Consider the following 18,611-nt stretch of genomic DNA (forward strand, 5'->3'; position numbering starts at 1 on the left):
AAGCATGTTATGTACCTCTTTTTTAAAGTCTAGACCATATAGTCTTTTAAAAGCAATATATATACAAGTACCACATACAATTAAGAACTTTTTTTGTGGCTGGGAGAAGCTCTTTGGAAGCAAGAATAGAAACCTCCACCTTCTTTCTTTTTAAAAATACCTAAGATTCATCAGAAGAGATACTTTCTTGTGTCTTCTGAAAGACTTCTGAATGATGCCATACAAATCCAAAACTGTGAATGAAGAAATGAACATGTTGGGCACAAAATTTCTTTGACCGTGTAGATGCATGCATATACATAATGCTGAAATTAGATGTATGTCATAGTGATCTTTTACAGTCTTATGTGATCAATAATTATCTTGTGCCGCACAGTAAGTTTCTTGCTCTGACATATGCTTGATTGTGTTTGAAAGGGACGGTGTGCATCCTGGAAAACCTGAATAGCATAAAATTGGGTTGACAATTCAGTGGACCTTTGCTACCCCTCACTGAGCACGCAGCATGTCAAGCCCTCTCCCCAGAGGGGAGGACACATCAGAAGCCTGTCTGTTCCTACAAGCGGCAGCTGCACTGAGAGTGAGCACAGCCCAGTTTGATAGCAGCTGTCAGTATTGTTCAGGGACCTGACTTAGTGTAAAGAACAATGGAAGGGCCATACTGTTAAAGTGCAATGTCTTTCAAGATAAGAAAAGAAATAGTAATTTAACAGTTTAGACGTCTATTATGAGCATGAAAGATCATGAAACCCAATTTTCAGAATGCAATTAGGCTGAAGCAGTCTGCAACAGTAGAAGATGCAATCGAGTAGCCTCTGGCAATCATACTACCAGGGATACTTACGTACAATAAATTCTGACGATAGAGGGAAAGTTTACTTTTCCTAGCTGATGCTCACTTGTGTAGTTTCTCTTGATTAGATGAAATCTGCATTTTTGTTGGGGCTTGACTTTTTTCCCCTTCTTCCTTTTCCTCTTTACGGGCCATTGTTTGTTGATGCTGGATGATTCAAGAGTTTCCCAGTTGGCTTGCCTGAGTTAGAGCAATTCCTGTTGCGGCTGGGCCTTACGTGAATTCTGGAAGGGAACTTAAGCCATTAATTAGAGGGAACAACTTTTTGAAATACAAGATGATCTTGAACTATATTTTGTGGGTTTGGTTTTTTTTTATTTCCAGTTGAAAAGGTGGAAGCCTATTATAGGAGAGACTGTGAGCATAGCGATTTGTAGTATCATGGGACAGATTTTTCAGAGAATTACCTATGAAGTCAAAAGCCAGGCTTTGAAATTTGTGTGTATTAAGGATGTACAAAAAGAGAATGAATGAATTGACACCTTTTTTTAAAAAAAAGTAATATAGCTGGACTCAGTGAGCTTGTAAGCAATGCTAATCCTCTCTGTTCATTAAACATTCTTACTTGTGGATGATATTTTGTTATTAACGGTCATACCTCTGGTCTTACACTTTTCCTGCATGTTCTTGAAGGCTTTAACTTCCAGCCACAGGGTAGCAGTGTGGCTAAACAACCTCCTTGCCATTTTTTTTAAATGGCACCATTTAATATTTGTTATATTAAAGCTGAATGAAGCAGCAATTTTGCTAGGTAGATAATAAAACAGAAACCTTTGATTTAAAAGGTAAGTGTACCCGTAAACTCCTTGGCACTGCTTGCAGCCATGGGTGCTTGGGGTTAATAAAGAATCCAGATCATGGTACGAAAGAATTAGATTATCATGGTTTAACTTGAAGGTGTTGGTGTTTTCTGTGGTGGTTTTTTTTTTTTTTGAGAAAGATATGATCTGGCTGGAAAATCAAAGGTACTTAAAGTTCATTTTAGGAACTATAAAGGACAGTAGCATTGGTCTATCTAGATGTAAACATTGCAAAATTTCTTAGAGATTTACTTTCAAATTAACAAATAGGTAGTTTTTAGAAGTAGAATATGCAAATATATGTGGGAAATATAATCAGTAAACTAGAATCTTTTTTAGCATTACATTTTAGATGCACGACTTCATTGTACCAGTGAGCAGCCAGGTATGTCTTATTTTGCCTTTTGAGGTGGGTTGCTAATAGTTCTGTGAAATATGTATCTTTTGGATTGACAGTACTCTTGAGACAGATTGAGTTGTAGGTCTCTGAGAGGCCTCTCCACTGTTGCGTGAGGTGATTGGCTAAAGGATTAGCAAGATGTGGGATTATTTTTTCTCTCTTGGCTGTGGTTGCCAGCTATCTCTGGGATTGTAGTGTGTGAAGCTTAAGAGGATGAGGTTAACCTCTTGAGGGTTTATTCTTATGAGTGTGTAGTTAATCCTTAGAAAGCCTATAAATAACAGGCTGTATGTTTCATTATAAAATAGAAATACAGACTAGAGCAGAAATGAATGCAGAACTTAGTGCAAGGGAAGAGCTAAGCAGCTGTAGCATTACTTTAGATCCTCCTCAGCCATGATCTGCATTATGTGCTGAGGGAGGGGAAATTGCCTAGTTCTTTTAAATTAAATAGAATGAGATCCAGTGAGCACAAGACACTGTCCTCACTTTTAACAAACTAGCTAATCCCAAGTCTAAATTACCAAACTCTGGCAATAAGAATTGTGGGACAACGTCCTGGGTTATTCTTTGTATTTTGCTTTTATAAAAATACATAGAAACCTTAGTTACATGCTAAGATTCTGTTACGACAGGTGCTTTTAGAATGCAGAGGCTCCAGACTTGTAAATTAAGTTTAAAATACATAGCGAAGGAAGAAGGTGTTTGTCAGCATTACAACTGGTATTCTCAAAATACCAATCCCCAATTAATAGTCAGATTTTTATTGTTAGTGCCACTGAGTTTTGAGAAAAAATAAGAAAGCATTGTTGATGTGTATTGGTAGTTTGTCCTACTCAAAACAGAAAACCTGGGAGAAGGTGTGTAAAAATGTGAACAAATATAAAGCGTTAACCAAACTTGTTTTACACTTGACACCATCCTCCTCCCCTCCACTCCATGCAGTCTGGACTGATGGGGAAATGGAGAACCTTAGAGCAGCAATGTAGAGGAGGGTAGTGTCTAAATGAGACAGTAATTTCCTGGAGATGTTCTCAGTCATTCTGAAGAGGGGAAAATTGCACCCAAAAGTCAAATGTAATTGAGTTTCAGGTCAGACCTCCCTTATCTTGCAAGGTTTCACACGTGGGTGGTTAGAAAAAGCTGCATCTTTGATCTTGTCCAAAAAGAAAAACAAAATATCTTTAGGTGCCTCTCTCATCTAGACCCAATATCTAAGCTAAAAGTCAAAGGTGAGACCAAGAATATCATTACAAATTTGTGATGCTTAACAGCTTTCAAGAAAGGAGTGAAAGGGAGATGGATGGAAAAATGTGGTTAGCTAGATCTCAAACCTGAAGATACACAGCTGCAAATTCAAATGCAGAGAGAAGGTAGATTCTGATGAGGTACCACCAGTGAGTTGGTACCACTTGCTAGATTACTGTCTACCGAGCAGATATGGGGGATATGGGATGTGCATGCTGAATGGGTGTAGAGCTGAAAGTTGGTCTGTTTTGCAGCAGGAGAGGTGCAGAGGGGACCTGTAGGATTAGAAAAACCTATGTAAAACAGAAGACAAGAAAAGTCAATGGAGAATGTGGTTTCAGGAAGGGTTAGGTAGATAGAAGCAGAGGAGATTGATAGGCTAGAAGATATTGTTCCTTCTTTTTTTGAACTTGACTCCAAATAGTTCTGTTAAACAGACTGGTTTGGAAGGAACAGTTTTGTGGAATGAAAAGGACTAAAGTTGGGTAAAAGTGCTGGAATAGTACAGTTTATGGCAAGGATTTAGAGAAAGTGTGCGCAGTGAGCTTTAATAAAGAGAATGTGGCAGGGCTACCAGAAAGACAAAATGGGTGTTAGGGGTAGGTTTGTTTTTGAAGGTGGTTGAGGCAGAGGAATATGTGTATATATAAAAGTTATTGGCACAGAAGGGTAGAATATTTAATTTAATTAATAATTAATTAAAGGATTACTTCTTCTAGGGAGTGATTCAAAGCACCTCTCTTGATTAAAGCATATGTAGGCAGAATAGCTTTCCATGTTTGAAGATTGTTTTTGTGACTATTATCCACTTTTTCCCTGACTTATCAAGGAAGCAAAAGGAGAGAAGAAGGTATGCTCATGTCTTCAGTTTCTCTCTTACAAATGTCTGCTTTGCATTCATGCTTGAAGTGAGACAAGTGGGGGAATTGGAGTAGCTGAAGACTCAGTAAACTGAGATAAAAATGTGATGTGACCTTCAGTGCTTCTCTTGAGGGAAGTCTGAGGTATGGTAGGTTTGGAAGAGGAAGGAGTTGGATGGGAAGAATGAATCGGTTGGCACATTAGGTGAAATCAAATGCAGAAATGTGAAATCAAGTTAGTTGATGAAGCAAAGCACAGTCATGGGGTTGTCCTGTAACATGAGTGGAAACACAGGAAGTTGGGAGTTTGTGTTGAATGATGTAGGGCTCTAAGTTGGACTACTTTGTGGTAGGAGAGAGAAGTGCACAGAATGAAGCATACAGATCCAAAAGGAACTAAGGTCTAGTTTTGGGAAGCAAACACTGATACACTGAGGTGAACTGTCAGTGTGCTGATGAGAGTGGTGTGGACCACACAGGCAAAATACACCTGTAACTGGGTGACTGACCAAGATGGAGTCAGTGCGAGTAGGAAGTGCAGAGATAGATGCAGAGGGGCTGGAGGAAGATACAGGGGGACACAAGTACTGTAAATATGAAACATTGGAAATGTGCAAGAAAACCGCAATCCACTATGTTTTTCATGGGGGAAGAGCGAGGCAGACTGTCAAGATGGGGCTGTGGGAGAGGACTGGAAGAGAAGGGAGAGAGAAGCTTGCTTTCCTTGTTCTTGCACAGAGAGAGACTAGCATAGGCATTTAGGATAACTTTAGGAAATATTAAAGGCAAAGACACAGTTTGTACAGCAGTTTGCTGTAACTCTTCATATGCTGAAGAGTTGGTATCTGATACCTGCAGATATTCTGGTATCTGGTAACTTCATTATTTTTTCTTTTTTCATAGTACTTGCTGAACTACCAAGTTTGCTGCCTTGTATAACAACTTCTTGAGAACGTACAGTACTGTTTTTAAATGTGCTGTTTAACTGTAGCTCTTTAAATACTTACAAGCAGCAGTACCGAGGTAGTAAAAACAAGGATTAGCAGAAGTGCATTAGCTTAAATGCATATTCAGAAGTGATTGTCATTTGGTAGTGGAAATCGTTACAGGAAATTTCCAAGGATCTGGTCCGTGGGTTGGAACAGTAAATAAAGATCGATGTAATGCTTTTCTCATGCCTGTCATATTTTTCATTATTTGGTATCTCTGAAATGTTTTTATATTTAGTAGTAGCTGGGATAAAAGTGTGATGAGCATAATTTAAAATACTGTATTTAACTTCTGGATTTTAATTTACCAGAAAGCCTTTCTACTCCATTATTACTATCTTCATGTTCAGCAAGATTAAAATTTCTGGAGACTAAAAGAGCCTGGAAGGAAAATAAATACTTTTTAAGATAATCATATGTCAGTAATAAAACCCCCTAGAGTAATATCTTTAAGTCATTTCCAAATTGGTGCATGCTTGAACTAGTTGTTTTTGGCTGCTATGGCAGCAGGAGCATGCTTTTGAAGTGTTGTTGGATGGTAGCAACATGCTAACAGTAGCTAAAAAGGCAAATACATAGATTTGAGGTTAGAAGGTGAGTAATAGCAGGAATTTATGGTTGCCCCAGAAAAAATTGTGCTGGCAGTTTCTGCAAACCAGAAGCAATGTGTGCTGACAGCTTCATTCTAGAGACTTAAGGTTTGCATCTGAGTCTTTAGAGAAAGCAATATGTACTTGTCTAAAATTAAAGAAGAGCTTTGTTCTCAAACTGACTTACAATGACAGTGATCAGAAAAATGTAACTGGTTTCAGAAAACCAGCCTTTGTTTGTCTGGACCAAGAGAACCTAAGGTCGTCTTCTGTGGTTTTTAGAATGTGGTTTTGAATTTGTTACTTTCCTTTAGAGTCTGGCAAGTCCTTTGGTGAAGACATGCTTTCCTGTGCAAGGATCATTTTTTCCGTTTTAACTCTGACTCTACCCCTCCACTCCCTCCTGCCCTGTGGCATCTATCCTTTGTAAGGGCTTCTCTGGTTCCTCCATTGTTGCGGAGTCTTTTTGCTCCAGTACAAATTCAGCTTTGCTGTTTGTCCCTTATTTCTTCAGAGTTTAGCCTGAGGAAATAAACAGCAAACATTATTTAAACTAAGGAGAAGAAACAAACAAACAACAAACCGTTAAAACAAGGACTCTTAGAACTTGCTCTTCTGTCTTGTTTCTGTATCTTTTTTTTTGCTATAAACTGTTTGAGACAGAAACTATTCTTAAGCCAGCCCTGTAATACATACTTTTAGAAGAATAGCTATCAATGAAAAAGCTATATATACCAACACACAGAAGAACTTTTACAATCATTATATATGTAATATATACATAATATTATGTGTAATATATAACATACAGTGTATGTATTGTATATTAATGATATGAAATATATCATTGTATATGTGTGACCTATAACATTTTATATGTGTATATACATATAAGGATATGCTAGCAAAAGGGCTTCTTTAGTTCGTGGGCTGCTTGTGTTGCCAGCATAGCCGCTGATACAAGCACTAGTCATGCTTCAGTAAGTCTGTACTTGGTAGCAAGCTACTAGGTTTTAGGTTGACTTACAGTGCCTAAAAGCATGGAGGAGGGAAGAAAAACCTTCTCTCCTGTTGCAAAAGCCCTTCTGTGGATGCAGCTACACCAGTGGAGTGCTAATGCACCTTGGGGAGAAGATGTCGCTGAACTGGAAGAATTCCATCTGCTGGCAATATCCTGCATCCTCGCTGCAGGGCTCTGCTGGCATGGGACAGTCCGCAGAGGCTCCACAGCGTAGCTAGGCTGCAAGTGCAGATTTACTCCTGTGAAAGTGCCAGTCATTCTGGCAGTACTATATAATTATTCCCTCTATGTCAATGGGATGTTAAAAATCTTGCCATTTAACAATTATCACTAAACTTTTCTTAAATAGTTAATTGCCGATCACTTCAGTGGAAAAACAACTGATGTGCTCATTCACTGGGTGTGGTGACAAATCATTTGCGTGAGGCCACCTGCATATGTCATTACTGTTTAAAAGAGTAATCTTTTTTTTTGAAGAGCCCTGAAGTGTAATATCTCTTTATCTTTCTAATTCTCATGCTTGGGCTTGCCCTCCAAAATGCTAGAAGGAAGGGCAGAGTAACCTAGGTGTTTAAAGTGAGACAGAAAGGCACAGCAAAGGTTAGAGCTGCTGCTCTGCATAGCGCTAAGGAAAAGATAGTCTGCCATCTGTAATGGCAATGTGGGAACTAATCAATGGTTAATAAGCTACCCTTGGAAATTATTTTTATATTTGCTATCTGAATTAAATTGGGGAGCACTGAAGATCTGTTTCTTGGTTCTATAGGTGTAAAGCTAACTACACTATTAAAATTTAAAAATGGGATCTTGTGATTCAACAAAAGTACTGTGTGTGTACTTGTAGGTAGGCTTGTACTGGCTATGTAATTCAAATTGATAGCAACCCAAGCCTTTCTTGTGTTGAGAGACTTCATTTTCCTAATTAAAAACAAAAATCCTCATGAAATACAGAACATACCCTAAAATACAAGCTAAAGAATGTATTTAGTATTTTTATGTTAAGGATTTTTAAGGGGCTCTCAGAAAAATTTTCCTGTTGTAATAGTGAAAAATTGAATTTAGAGTTTTGCTAGGTAGATGTAGGCTTTGGTATAACTGCTTTGACCCTTGTTGGCTGTCTCATTTGCCTTCTGTGGGCTCTTTGGAGGTGACCCATGTGTACTGGTGGTTTGCTGGCCCCACATTAGAATCCGTGTTCTTTCTGTACTGTAATTTTTCTGTGGAATCATTTTTCTCTTGAACTACATGGCCAATGAATAAATACGTATTTTTTTCAGATGAGTTAGTGTGGGAGCTTCATGACTGAAACTAGTTTTTATTTTCTTTAGATAGAGAAGAACAACTAGCCTTACAGAGCAAGTATATGAGGAATTATGTTTTCAAGTGTTTCTGCTAACTTTCCATACTTTAGCACGATTAAAGAATGTAGTGTTTAATGCAAGGAGAAGAAAAAAAAAAACAAACCAGACTCTAGAGCTGGCCAGGTTTAGTATTCTATGGCAAAAGTGTGTAGGATAAATCTGTGAAAGAAATACATTTTACAGTGAAACAGGTATGCATCAGTGTAAAAGTGTTGTGAGAGCACCAGAGCATGAAGTGGTCTTTTTGATCTTCATGTGCCAGTTGAAATCAGCATTGATTTTCCTGTTTTGAGTTTTCTGAAGAACAAAGAAGAGGCAAGACTTGGTTCCTAAAGGAGGATCCCATAGCAGAGGAGTGAAAGTGAATTCTGAAAAGGAGGAAAGTAACACAGGGAGGAGGGAATCAAGTGGCCAAGTAGAAAAGAAGTTAAGGAAGGAAAACGGGTAAAGACTGTAATTGAGAACCATAAGCTTCATGTTGTTTTTCAGTAGCTTCATGGAGTACTTTGGACATGCTGAGGGTCTTGTGTCTGATTTTTTTTTTTAATAGATAATGTGGCAGAAGGGCTTAGTTTGTTAGTGTTCTTGTAATTGCTGTATCAGCGGAGCAGTGAAATACAACTTCTCAGCCTTATTTCACTTACCTTAGAGATGAAGTTAATTTGTGAGAAAAGGACTGTTGTGGGGGAGGGGAAGCTGCTTTTATCCCAGTATAGCATCACTTTTCTGGTTTATGTGAGGCAATTTATGCAACCCCTTACTGCTTAAAAAAAGGTGATGTGCAATTGAGACTTATTAGTGTGGTTTGTGGTGTTTGAACAAGTGGGAACAGGAACTGTTAAAAACTTTGAAGACCCTTCTGTTCAGAAATTTAACATCAATTTAAAGCAGATACCCACAGTAGAAAATTATAACAAAGAATAAACTTAAGATAACTTTTCATCATCTTTCTGACTATGATATTTGCTTTCTGACATCAATTCTCTACACAGTAAAACATTTGATTTTTTTTTTTTCTTTTTGGTGGGAGTTGAAAGTAAATGGTAAGACCCAAAGATGCTATTCTATGCATCTTCTGTAATACAGCACAAAAAAGTAACGGGATTTTTCCCATGAGACAGCTGGGTCTTTAAATAATCGTGCCACTGCCACACAGACTTTGTGTGTATGAAATATATGGCTTTGGATAGCTTTTGCCAATACTGTCCTTCTGTGGACTTAAATCTCTGTAGTGCATTGACATTCCACATGGTTTATAGATGGAAGATGCTTGCTGAAGACACTGTTTCTTTGTTCTGAAGGGACATTCTCTTCCTGCACCTAAGGCACTGTGGCTTGTTCACATAACGGGTAGTTTTCAAATAACTTCTACAAAACTACAAAGGCTCCATTCTCGACTCACTAGGTAGAGATGCAGTGGTGGGCACTTTCAAGTTTGTTTACTGTGGTATAGTGTGGCTTCCTATCTGTCAGAATAAAATCTAAGCATTTAGAACAAGAGGAAGTAAGGAAACCAAATGAACCAAAATAAACACAGATGTTTCAAAGGAATTAGAAAATTAAGCAATGATACTAGTAGATTACTCTAATTTTTCTAAAACATGTTTAAACAGGGAGAAAACAGTAAGCAATAAGAATTGCAGAATCACAGAATGCCTGAGGTTAGAAGGGACCTCTGGAGGTCATCTGGTCTACCCTCCTCCTTCCTGCTCAAGCAGGACTACCTGGAGCAAGTTGTGCAGGACCATGTATGGCTTCTGAATATCTCCAAGGATGGGAACTTCACAACCTCCCTGGGTAACTTACGTCAGTGCTCCATCACCATCACAGTAAAAAAAAAAAAAGTGTTTTCTGATGTTCAGGAGGAACCTCCCATGTTTCAGTTCGTGCCCATTGCCTCTTGCCCTATTGTTAGGCCATCCAGCCATGGACCACAAAGATCAATAAGGGACTGGAGCATCTTCCATATGAGGACAGGCTGAGAGAGCTGGGACTGTTTAGTCTTCTCTAGGCCCACTGTTGGATGCTTTCCAGTATGTCCATGTCTTTCTTGTACTGGGAAGCTCAGAACTGGACACAGGGTTCCAGGTATGGCCTCAACAGTGATGAGAGGAAGGATCACCTCCCTCGACCTGCTAGCAATACTTGTCTAATGCAGCCAAGGATGCCATTCACCTGCTTTGCCATAAAGGCACATTGCTGGCTCATGTTCAACTTGGTGTCTTCCAAGACTCCCAGGTCCTTCTCTGCAAAGTTGTTTCCCAGCTGGGTGGCCCCCAGCACATATAGGTGCATAGGATTGTTCCTCTTGGTGCAGAACTTTGCACTTCTCCTTGTTGAACATCGTGAGATTCTTGTCAGCCCACTTATAAAGCCTGTTGTGGTCCCTGTGAATGGTAACAGCCATCTGGTGTATCAGCCACTCCTCCCAGTTTTGTGTCATCAGCAAAAGAAAACAACCTAGGAGATTAGTTTTGCAGATTGCTGCTATGATACTGAAGATTAGGGTTCAAGTAGGTTAGGAGGAAGTGTCTTGCAGGGACTGCTAAGGCACTTTTGTGATTAGTCTGTCTAGTGGTGTTATTATCAAGAAAAAAGAAACATCTAAAAGCAATAAAGAGGAAACATAGCTTCTGCTGCTGAAGTGAAGTTAGAAAATGGAGTAGCTCATGTACTATACTATATTGGGTAGCTCATACATCAGTCTGTTCACCTATATAGAATGGTAGAATGGTTAGGACTGGAAGAGACCTTCAGAGATCAAGTCCAACTCCCCTGCCATGGGCAGGGACATCTTTTACTACATCAGGTTGCTCAAAGCTCTGTCCAGCCTGACCTTGAACGCTTCCAGGGATGGGGCATACACAGTTTCTCTGGGCAACCTCTTCCAGTGTCTCAACACCCCCATCATAAAAAATTTCTTCCTTATGTCCAATTTAAACCTACCCTCTTCAGTTTGAAACTTGCTCCTTGTCCTGTCATTACAGGGCTTGGTAAAGAGTCTTATTCCATCTTTCTTATAGGCCCACTTTATATATTGAAAGGCCACAGTAAGGTGTGCCCAGAGCCTTTTCTTCTCCAGGCTGAACAACCCCAACTCTCTCAGTCTTTCCTCATAGGAGAGGTGTTCCAGCCCTCTGATCATTTTTGTAGCCCATCTCTGGACCTGCTTTAACAGGTCCATGCCTTTCTTGTACTGTGGATCCCAGAGCTGGATGCAGTGCTCCCCACAGGGTCTCATGAGAATGGAGCAGAGGGACAAAATCGCCTCCCTCAACCTACTGGCCACACTTATTTTAATGCATCCCAGGAAATGATTGGCTTTCTGGACTGCGAGCACACATTGTGGGCTCATACCCAATTTCTCACCCACCAGTATTCCCAAGTTCTCTACAGGACTAATCTCAATTCCTTCATTTCTCCATCTGTACAGATATTGCTGGTTGTCCTGACTCAGGTGCAGGACCTTGCACTTGGCCTTGTTGAACTTGGTGAACTTCACACAAGCCTAAACCTCAAGCATCTCAAGGTCCCTTTGGATGGTATCCCTTCCCTCTAGCAAATCGACTGCACCACTCAGCTTGGTGTCATCTGCAAACTTGCTGAGGGTGCACTCAATCTCACTAGCTACGTCATTGATGAAGATATTGAATAGTGTTGATGCCATTATGGACCCTTGTGGGACACCACTAGTTACTGGTTTCCATAGGCGTATTGAGCCATTGGCTCTTTGGGCTGAGCCTCATTGATCCATTGGATGCAGTCATCCATCCAGTTCCTTATCCAACTAACAGTCTGTCCATCAACCCTGTATGTCTCCAATTAAGTGGCAAGACTGTTGTTAGGAACCGTATCAAAGGCCTTCCATAAATCTAGGTAGGACGATATTTGTAGCTCTTCCCATGTCCACTGATGCAATCACTCCATTGTAGAAGAATGTGGATATACTCTTAAAGAAGGTTGTTTGTCATCCTGCACTATATTCTTCCCTGTAGCTGAAATACTCGTTTGAAAGTACCTACACAAACTTAAATACAGGTGTTAATGAAATTAATGGCTTAGACTGTCTGATGAGTTTACTCCTGCTAGATTTGACTGTTGGTGGTGTGGGTGGTGTGTGCAGGGTTTGTGGTTTTTTTAGAATGAGGGAGAAGACTGGATCTGACAGGAGCATAATCTCGAGTTATTTCCTTTTTTGGAAGGTTACATTTGCAATGTTGGTTTTAAGAATATTTCTGAACAGTGAGGGAGAAAGTTATTGCTTAGCTGGCTAGCTGTATGTGCTCACACAGTGGCTCTCATATGTTCATTGGCTATAGACATTTGATACAGGCTCTCACTTCCTTCTGCTACTTAAGCAAGCAAATAAAAAATCTGAAGATTTCCCTTTGGGAAGGGAGAGAATATGACAATGAAATTGAATTCAGTAATACATGTTATTCTGTCATGTCTTTCTGCCTGCTTGTGTTTAACAAAATCACATTTCTTCAGTTTCACAGAAGTTGACATGAAAAACTGCCCTTTACATTTTAGGTCTCTAAATGACTCTTGTGCTTGCCAGGTATGTTTTCAGAACACTTTTATTATGCCTGGGGGTATCTGTTGACAGTAATACTGGTGCTAAGGCTGGTAAGGATTTTTCTACCCTCAGGTGTTTATTTAGAAGGGCACAAGAGAAGACAGCTATTGTAGTTTGGGACCAGGTATGACCTTTTTTCCACTGTTGATGTACAATCATATCTGAATTTTTAATTCAGTCCTTTCAGGAGGTACTGAATAGTACACCACACATCTGTTTAAGGTCAGAAGAGCGCTCTAACTATTTAACACTATGAATTCAGAACTACATTTTTAATTAAGCCATGGGTGTTTGTGACCTCAACAGAGCTACTTTAATGTGGGAAGTGGGATTGTAGGAGGTCATGCTCTAGTATGATAAGCAAGGAGCCTAAAGGAGTTGAGTCATTGTTTATGTATAGGAAATCTGTTTCACAAAGACTTACTAATAACTCTGTCTCTGGAAGTCTCTGGCAGAGATTGAAAATTAATTCCAAATTTTAAGTCCTAGTTAAAGAATTCTTTATAGCTGGAACTTGCCAAGGATGTTGGAGATGAAAAACCGTACTGCCTCTAAAATTGTTATGAGGTGCTTTCTCAGAGAAGCAAGTGCTGTATTGTTTTTCATATGTTGATTTTTGGGTCTTTGTGGTCTGGGCAATACTTGGAAACAAATTGGAGGCAGTAAAACCTAACCTATATCTTGACAGTACTGTAAGCTGAATTTGCCATTCCTTTTCTCCCTTTGCAATTATAAGAACTTACGTTTTTGCAACAAAATGGTGGGTGGACTACTGATGCTTTTAAAATCACTATGGCTAATTATCTCAGTGCAGCCACTTATGTATGCATTATTGCACTCTTCTTTACCTTCCCACTTCCTTCTGAAAGTGGACACAGCCCTTGCTCTGCAAGTAATGATAATAATTGGTAGTAAGGCAGACCTGTTACTCATCCTTTTTTGAGCAGATTTCTTATGGCAGGTGTCTAGTTTTTAATTAACTGCTAATGAACATGCCTAGTAGACCATGATACCGCTGCCAACTTACTCCGTTTTATATCTCACTGCTGCTAAGCTCTTAAAAGGTGACAGAGCAGGCATTAGTGTCTTTGAAGTGACGGGAAAGTGATTATATGCATAACATAATTGTTTCTAGGATCTACTATGGCAAATGTCTAGTTACTAAATACATCTGGTGAGCACTGCTGTTATCCATCTCCCTGGTCTTCAGTTTCTTCCTTTGTGTGCAGCATATATTTCCTTTTCCCCTTCTAGAAAGAGAATACTACATACTTCTAACAATTAAGTTTTTTTAAATAAAAAGATCACGAACTTCTGGAAAGGATCATCTTTATCTTTGTGTTAGGGAGTACTTAAACCTATTACAAATAGGTAATATATAAACAGTAAATCAATATACTTCAGTCTTAAACAGCAGTGAACTTCAGATAATAAACATTAAATCACAATATACCTTTGTTTCCTAAAAGACCATGATCAGATTTTCAGTCTTAAGTCTGTTTCACGTAGTTGAATATTTAAGCATCTTTAGGTACCATTTTCCTCTGCTACCTTCAGTAGCCATTTTGCAAAGCTGCTAAGAGGTTATGCGAAGTTATGCATTTCCACTTAGCTCTCGTATTCTACACCTTACACTGGGCATTGCTTCCCACTGTTCCTATGCAGTCCTGTCAGAGAAACCGGACATAGCCCTTCTCGTCACATGCTTCCAGCTTCAAAACCTGTTAAGAGGGGATTAATCTGTTCCTCATTTCTGGGACTTTCGAAATACCCTGTGTGTAGACTACCAAGCAGAGCCAGGGAAATTGTAGGTAATGTGTCCCTAACAGTTTGATTTCTAAGGATGTTAAGCTATGCTTCCTGAAATCATGTGCGTTAACTTGTTTGCTAATTAAACCGATCAAGAGAGGCATGAATAAAGGGCATCTTCACAGGCTTCCTGAAGGGATAAGGGCAAGAATGGAAATAATTTAACTTCATTTCCCTGTTTTGACCTTCCCATGCCCATACTGCAAAAGAAAATAATTTGAGTTTGCTGTTGGAGGAGCGAGGAGGTTTTTTCCACAAAACTAATTTGAAAGGGATCATAGAATCATAGAATGTTTTGGGTTGGAAGGGACCCCTAGAGGTCATCTAGTCCAACCCCCCTGCAGTGAGCAGGGACACTGCTAACTAGATCAGGCTGCTCAGAGCCCTGTCCAACCTGGCCTTGAATGCCTCCAGGGATGGGGCCTCCACTACCTCTCCAGGCAACCTGTTCCAGTGTTTCACCACCTTCATTGTAAAGAATTTCTTCCTTATATCCAGTCTAAACCTACCCTGGTTTAGTTTAAAACTGTTACCCCTTGTCCTGTCACAGCTGGCCGCGCTAAAAAGATTTTCCCCATCTTTCCTATAGACCCCCTTTAGGTACTGAAAGGCCGCAATCAGGTCTCCCCGCAGCCTTCTCTTCTCCAGGCTGAACAAGCCCAACTCTCTCAGCCTGTCCTCATAGGATAGGTGCTCCAGCCCTCAGATCATTTTAGTAGCCCTCCTCTGGACCCCCTCCAACTGTTCCATGTCCTTCTTGTGCTGAGGGCTCCAGAGCTGGACGCAGTACTCTAGGTGAGGCCGCACCAGAGTAGAGCAGAGTCAATGGCACACCACACCTAGGTAATCCATTGTGATAGTGCAGATGGGGACGAGTAAGACCAATGCCATGAATGCAGTACAGCACTGCAGAGGCATGCTGTCTCATGGCTAGAGTGCAGATGACTGACCTGGCTTAAGTGGTCAGCGAGGAAGGGAGCAACTAAGGTACCATCTCTTTGAGGGAGCCTGCCAGTACATTGGGTTATCTCCTGATTTGAGGAAATATGCTGAAAACTACTAAAGTCTTGGTAAGGTCTGTGACAAAAGAGATGTCCTCTTGTTCTTTGGGGCTGGATCAAAAAACAAAAAAAACCCAAATGTCTCAGTCCTGTCAGGCTTTACAGTACTCCTTACTGATACGTCTTCAGCTAAATGAAGTTTCACTAGCAATAGCTGCTTGATTTTGTGGTCTACAGCTTTAACTTCTTCAAATAAAAATAATTCTTAATGCGTCCTTCAAATGTTACCTTTTGGGTTGTTGTAAACACATTAAAATAGAAGAATAAGAACTACCTCTCGCTTACCTTGCTTTTTAAACATACTGAAAAGTTGGCAAGGATAATGATCAGATGTACGTATTACAGTGAAGACTAGAGAGGCTTTTTATGCAGCACGTCCTGATCCATCATGTGAGAAAGATTTGGTAAACTTGTGGCTTTATAGAATTGACTAAAGGGATTGTTGTAATTTGTAGGAATTGTCCCATATATCAAAAATAAGTAAATGATGGCTGCATTACCGTTGGGACAGCAGAAAAGTGAAAGATTAGAAGGTCCAGCACAGAGTTCTTCAGTGTCAGTCACTTGTGTCTACATAAGTTTATAAACAGCTCAAGGCATGTCTTGGGATGCGATTATGAGAAATAAAAGTGTAGGGGCACAGTAATTATCTAAATAGTAATAAATAAAGTCATTCATGTGCTAGTAGATGTTACGCAAGTGTTGTTGACAGTTTGTCTCGAGTCTTGGGACTTATGGAAGCAGATAAAGTATTTTTTTATTATTTTGATTTATTTTGGAATAATATGTGAAATCTTTTGAGCTTTAGTCTAATATGATTTCAGTAGCTGTCAGCAGTACTGTAACAATTTTGCCTGCTCTTACAGGACTCTAGCATTCACCAGGTCAAACTCTCATGTCTAGCTGAGCTCATCCTGTTCAGAGATTTATTTATGTGTCTTCTCTTTGATCCCATGAATTGGATGGTACTCTAGCTTTTTTCATGGTATCTACCTTCAGCAGAGGGATGGTGGCACGTGGCCAAGGTGGAGAGGTTTGTTCTGTCTTCTGTTCATATGCCCAGGCACAAGGAAGCAGGAAAGAGGCAGAAAATCTGTTTACCTGTAGCAGACTAAAGGAGAGCTATGACTAAGCTAAAAATGGTTTTGAAGCTTAATTTTCTACATCAATCTGTGCTGAGCATTTTGGACAAATTAAATGGTTAGCTGAACTTGGAAAATATTAATAAAACTATAACAGCTTTAACTAGAAAGTATCTTAATATTCAAACTATGGGGAAGTAATTCCATTATAAGGACTCTGTTTCTGAAGTTGCTTACAGGTTACTTCACCAGATTGCTTACAGGGTTGTAAGTCCACTCATTATGATACTGATCTTGCAAGCTGCTTTTGAAACAGATGGAGGTATTTTAACTCATTAATACCATGTTTCATGTTGGGAATTCCATGACCGTATTGATAATATCTGGAATACCTGGATTTTAAGCTCAAAGTTGGTCCCTCAACACATTATTCATTCATGAATAATATTTTTTCCAAAAGTTTGGCTAGGGTAAAATATAAATTTAACTGCACTAAATATGAAATGGAGCAGTGACTTTTAGGGTTTTAATATTCAAAATATAAACCTACTTACTGTTTCCAAATTGTGGAAAGAGAGGAGGGGGTGAATTTAAATCAGTCTTGCCAGTGAAATTTGTTTTTTTTTTTCCCAGAGCCGTGATACTCCTTTCTATAGAAAGGGAAAGGTATTCTGCTGCTGCTGTTTATTTGTCATTGGTGATGCTGTGACAGGCAGTAGCTGCCCAGAACAGCCTGTAGTAGTTGATCCTATTCCTCAGGCTGCAGAACAAGTATTCAGCTAGCCTTTTTTGTTTTATGGGGCATGAGCTGAGCTGTCCACAGACGGCATGATATAATGCAGTATGTATAGTGTGGTGGGACAAAGAGGAGAGGCTAGATTTAACACAAACAAAACAATGAAAAAATCCACTGTTGATTCTCAATAATTAACCAAACTTCTTCCTTCTCCTTCCCAAACTATGTGCTATGCATTGTTCTTCTGGGGATGATGATACTGCTGGGAACAGCAGCAGCAGTTGCAGGCTCAACATCTCTCTCATGGCCATGGACCTCCAGTGCCTCTAACGCCACATCCATCAGGACTTCAGCCTCCAGGAATCCCTCCACTCGGAAGCAGTGCTGGCCTTCTTGCCCTTTCTAGTGCTTTGGGTGGGCAGTCTCACTTGGCAATAAAAGATGACAAGAAGCATCACGATGCAGAACACCACAGAGGTGAGAGGCATGGCAGGCCTGATTAGGACATTGTCAAATTTGCGCATTGCTGCAAATTATGTGCATCTCTAAAGAATTCAAGTTATATAGAATAAGAAAAAACTGTTGGCAAACTTAAAAATGTCTGCATATATACCACTGAAGCAAAATTTAGCTTGGAATTTTTCAGTATTTTAAAAGGGGATCGCTAGGTGTCACCTGCTCTATAGTTTACAGGGCATTTTGACATCCTGGTAAATGCTTAGTTGTAACACCAGTGGCCTGCACCATATTGTGAAAAACTGTTAAGATGCATAATGGGTAATTTTTTCAAAGAAAGTAATGTTGTTAAGTGGGTGGGTGGGAAGGTAGGGGGAACGAGAAGTTAAATTTTGAAGTGAATGTGTTCAAACAAAAGATTTAGATAATTGCATCTGTTACTTTAGTTTCATAGGCTTAAATTCTAGTACTCAATTAAATATTGGGCAAAATTGCACTTGACTAATTTTTGAAAAGAAAATAATTTATTCTGTCATGAAATAAAACTAGGCTTTGTGTATGGTTAAACTGTAAATCATGTTTACAAAATACTGTAATTTTCAGGAAATCACTGTATTAGGAATGTGCAATGACTTATATAAATAAAAGCCATTTTAAAACTGTTCACGGCTTGTGTTCTAATTTTTTTTCCCCCCTTTTTTATTTCTGTTCTTGCCTCTGTGTCTGAACGGGCTTGTCTGTGCATTTCTTGGTTACTGCGGGAGCA

The 18,611-nt window shown here is 39.5% G+C and overlaps 1 protein-coding gene across 1 annotated transcript in view; it reads left to right on the top strand.

Moving 5' to 3' along the window:
• Positions 1 to 18,611, top strand: part of LOC104126930 (TLE family member 1, transcriptional corepressor) — a 71,180-nt gene that overhangs the window by 21,719 nt on the left and 30,850 nt on the right. Inside the window, exon 5 of the mRNA XM_035895033.1 lies at positions 17,662 to 17,873. Coding sequence (XP_035750926.1) covers positions 17,662 to 17,873 — 212 coding nt within the window. The remainder of the gene's footprint in view (positions 1 to 17,661; positions 17,874 to 18,611) is intronic.

The sequence above is a fragment of the Egretta garzetta genome, unplaced genomic scaffold (assembly GCF_000687185.1).
Source record: "Egretta garzetta isolate BGI_Z169 unplaced genomic scaffold, ASM68718v1 scaffold715, whole genome shotgun sequence".
Lineage (NCBI taxonomy): Eukaryota > Metazoa > Chordata > Aves > Pelecaniformes > Ardeidae > Egretta > Egretta garzetta.